Source organism: Hordeum vulgare, chromosome 6H (genome assembly GCF_904849725.1).
Source record: "Hordeum vulgare subsp. vulgare chromosome 6H, MorexV3_pseudomolecules_assembly, whole genome shotgun sequence".
Classification (NCBI taxonomy): Eukaryota; Viridiplantae; Streptophyta; class Magnoliopsida; order Poales; family Poaceae; genus Hordeum; species Hordeum vulgare.
The window spans coordinates 450,520,046-450,524,155 of NC_058523.1; the positions used below are offsets into that span (position 1 = coordinate 450,520,046).

Genomic DNA, 4,110 nt, shown 5'->3' on the forward strand with positions numbered 1-4,110 from the left:
CCCAATCTTTAACACCCCCTACCAAATACGTTGTAAATGTTTGAGCCGTTCCAAACAGTTTGGAGCTATTTCAATCACTTTAGGAAGACTTCTTGCAGTCGAACCAAATAATTTGACCACATTCAATACACCGTACACCTAGTGTAACCAGGCATATATAACGGGAGCAAGATTGGCAAATAAGTTCCCTGAAAGGTTAGTGATCAGATTTTGAAAGGCATATATTACCGGAACGGGCGTGAGCGGACGACGGAAGCGCTCAATTTTGTCTGCCGTGGATCCATTTGTTGCCCAATTTTGCGCTCAGTTTGGATCGGGATGGACAACGAGCGGACATCAGGCGGACACACGCGTCTGTTTGGGTCATCCCTTGGACAGCTTTTGCGTCCCGATGACCCAAACGGATAAAATGGATCGCTGTGTTGGGTTGCTCTTATCATTCTTGCAAATAATACAAACAAGATAATATTGCCTGTTTTTTATCTGAATATTGCCTGGTTATTATACCATGGGACATAAAATGCACCTACGAAAATGATCAAGATGAGAAGAAAAGAGCAACACTGACAGTTGGGAGTTGGCAGTGGCAGCTCAGGAGGGTACACCTCTTAACATCTATGGACCTCATAACTAAAGGTCGCTTTACTCCTCAACAGCTTACCAACCAAAACAACCAGAAGGGGATGGCAAGCCCGCACCACATCGCGATGGAGCTCGTCGGTCCCAAGGCCGGCGGATCCTCCTCCGCCGTCGCCGTCCACCACATGTTCGTCGTCGTCGTCGACGGCGTTGAGTCGGACATCCACGAGGGCACGCTACACGGCAGTCCCGGCAAGGTCACCGTCACCAGCCCCGGGAACCTCTCCGCCGACGGCCTCCGTAGCGTCGTCGTGCGCGGCGGGGGAGGGGGCGCCGTCGTGTTCACCCTGTGCGGCGACGCGGCAGCCGAGGGCGTGGAGTCCGCGTCCTTCGTCCAGTGCGGCGCGACGCGCGTCGACGGCGCGCGGGAGGTGTCGGTCTCGCGGTGCCGGTCCCTGGAAGCGGAGCAGGCCGGCAAGGTGACGGTCGAGAGGTGCCGGGAGGCGCGGCTCCGAGGCGGCGGGCTCCTCCGCGCGACCCGCTGCAGGCGGGCGGACGTTGAGAGCTTCGGCGAGGTCCGCCTGGCGCGCTGCAAGGGGGTGCGCGCCGACTGGTGCGGCAGCCTGGAGGTGCAGATGTGCAGGGCGGTCGACGCCAGCCGGTGCGGTGCCGTGAGCGGCGACCGCTGCCGCCGCGTCAACGTCGCCGGGTGCGGCAGCGTCGCCGTGACCCACGCCGTGGTCAAGACGGTGGAGGAAGAGCAGCTGCAGTCGCAGCAAACCGTGTCTCCGCAGTCCAGTGAGTAAGCACCAGATCAGCAGCGGCAGTGAATTCGAAATTGCTTGTAATTCCTTGTTGTCTGTACGAAATTGCGGAAGTTTCTGGAACTAAGAGATCGCTACTCGACGGATCGCGTTTAAATGTATGATGAATACGCCATGTTTCATTGCTTCTACTGGTTTGATCTCTTCCAAGAACTCTCACCTTGGACTTGTTGAATCTTTCTACTCAGCAAATTTTGAATGTCGAATGTTATAGTGCACATAATAATGGATGTACCAAGTGTAAAACGTGTTCTAAGTTCAGGAAACAGAAACTTAGACGCCCTCCGCTCCACGACTCCGCGCTGGAGGCGAGTGGCACCCAGTGTCAAGGTAACGCTTGGGACTGATCTACTTCATAAAATTCAGTTTCACTCCATCAAATTCATTTTAAAGCAGTTTCATACAGAAACTGTAACTCTTTTAGGATAGTGTCCAGCTTCAAAAATAAGAAATTTTGTGGAAAGAATATATTTGATTGGATGAGTGAGGATAAACGAAGGGGTATCCACTTACTAGTGACAGTGATAGGCAATTACTTCCAATTCCAGCTTCTACATTTTCTTGAAGCACTTTCTAAAGAGTTTCACAAAAAACATGGAGTTGTATCCGAGATTCTAAATTTTTTTGCGGAGCGGCATATGTTATGAAGCTACCTCGTTTGGCTTGTGTTTTCTAGAACGGAACTGAATTTTAAGAAGCGAAATAGTCCCAAACAGACCCTAAATCATGGGGCTGCTAAAAGCTCCGCTTCACGGAGAGCTGTCGAACAGGGGCTTAGACTATTTGAGTGAGAATGTTAGTTACACACGCAAACACATCAGTGAAAAGTTAAACTACAGGGATCAAAACTTAAGATTGTATTATTATATCATTGACTTATAAGTTCTTTGACTTATGGATGCAACATTCATTTTATGGATATGCTCCCTCATTTCTGAATATAAGCCCTTTTAGAGATTTTAATACAGGCTACGTATGAAGCAGTGTAGTGAAATCTTTAGAAGTGTTATATACTCTTCCTGTCTTAAAATAAGTGTTTTAACTTTGTATTAGCTCTAGTATAAAATTATATTAAGTTTCAGACAGTTATTTTGGGACAGAAGGAGTATTTAGGAACACAGGTAATATAAGTTTCACAGAATTCAATGACTAAGGTTACAGAGAGTTCAATGACCAATATTATATGCAAATTGAAATGTAATAGTTGTAAAATTTACTCAATTATGTTGAGTAGGGCAATGCATAGTAGCACGTCGATGTTTTTTGTCGAATTACATGGATTTCCTATCAAAACAAAATATATTTCGTTTACTGATGTTAGTTCAATCTATAATCATACGTCTTGTGATATTAAACCTAAAGCCAAAGAGGGCTCCGTTGAATTAAATAATTTAAACTCGATGTTTGAATTGCAAAAACGTCTTACATTAAGTAGCAGAGGCAGTAGTTATTAATATTTTTTAGTCTGATAATTTAATTGTGAAGGTTTAAACATTGATAAACATTTAGTTGATGGTATATACAACTATTGATTTGGTATATTGACTAATTTTATCTTTTAGTGATATAAAGATGTCCTCTAAGTCAAGTTCTTCAGCAAGTAAAACATCGAAATCTAGCAGTTGAGGTATTATTTACACCGAATGAGATGGCTCAAGCGCAGAAAATGAAAACAAAAAATTTAATTCTGAATTTAGATTGAAGATAGACCATGTCCATGCAATTTTGAATAGGTGTATGGATTACAAAAAATGCTCTGTGAAATCAAATATGCTCTCGTGAAGTTCCCTGAAATTAAAAAGGGTTTTTTTTCTTTGAGAAAACGCAAAGACTTTGTGACGTAGGAATTTTTTTGTTTAGATGCACTCTCCCCTCTCGTAGATGGTCATCAACATGGATAGATCTTAGTGTGCACGTAGGAAACTTTTGGTTTCCCATGCAACGTTCCCCCATAGTGGAATCATGAGCTAGGTCTATGCGTAGATGCCATCCCGAGTAGAACACAAAGGAGTTTGTGAGCATTGATATTCATGTTTCTGTCATTCTTAGTCTTTTCTTGATTCGACGGTATTGTTGGATGAAGCGGCCTGGACCAACATTACTCGTACACTTATGAGAGACCGGTTTCATCGACTAATATGCAACTTGTTGCATAAAGATGACTGACGGGTGTTTGTTTCTCCAACTTTAGTTTAATCGGATTTAACCGAGGCGGACCTTGGAGAAGGTTAAATATCAATTTGCATATCACCGTTGTGTTTTTGCGTAAGTAAGATGCGATCATACTAGATACCCATAGGAGACACGTAAAATATGCAACAACAAATTAGAGGACGTGTAACTTATTTTTGCAGGGTATGCATGTGATGTGATATGACCAAAGACATGATATGATATATTTGATGTATGAGATGATCATATTGTAATAGTTAAATATCGACTTGCACGTCGATGCTATGGCAACCGGCAGGAGCCATAGGGTTGTCTTTAATTATTTTTGCACCCGGTGATGCTTTACTTTATCGCTAGTTCGGTAGCCTTAGTAGTAACAACATAGGTGGCGCCGCAACCTCGATGGCAGCACAATGATGGAGATCATGGTGTGGCACCGGTGACGATGGAGATCATGTTGATGCTTTGGTGATGGAGATCAAGAAGCACAAGTTCATGACCATATCATGTCACTTATGTTTTGCATGTGATGTTA

The 4,110-nt window shown here is 44.3% G+C and overlaps 1 protein-coding gene across 1 annotated transcript; it reads left to right on the forward strand.

Annotated features, from left to right (window-relative positions):
* The first annotated feature begins 514 nt into the window (after positions 1-514).
* On the forward strand, positions 515-1,534 carry LOC123402304. Its single transcript, XM_045096204.1, has one exon. The coding sequence runs from the start codon at positions 618-620 to the stop codon at positions 1,383-1,385; it is 768 nt and encodes a 255-aa protein (XP_044952139.1). The 5' UTR covers positions 515-617; the 3' UTR covers positions 1,386-1,534.
* The last annotated feature ends 2,576 nt before the right edge of the window (positions 1,535-4,110 follow it).

Coding starts and splice junctions, on each gene's coding strand:
- LOC123402304 (XM_045096204.1), top strand. CDS start 618: ATGGACCTCATAACTAAAGGTCGCTTTACTCCTCAACAGCTTACCAAC.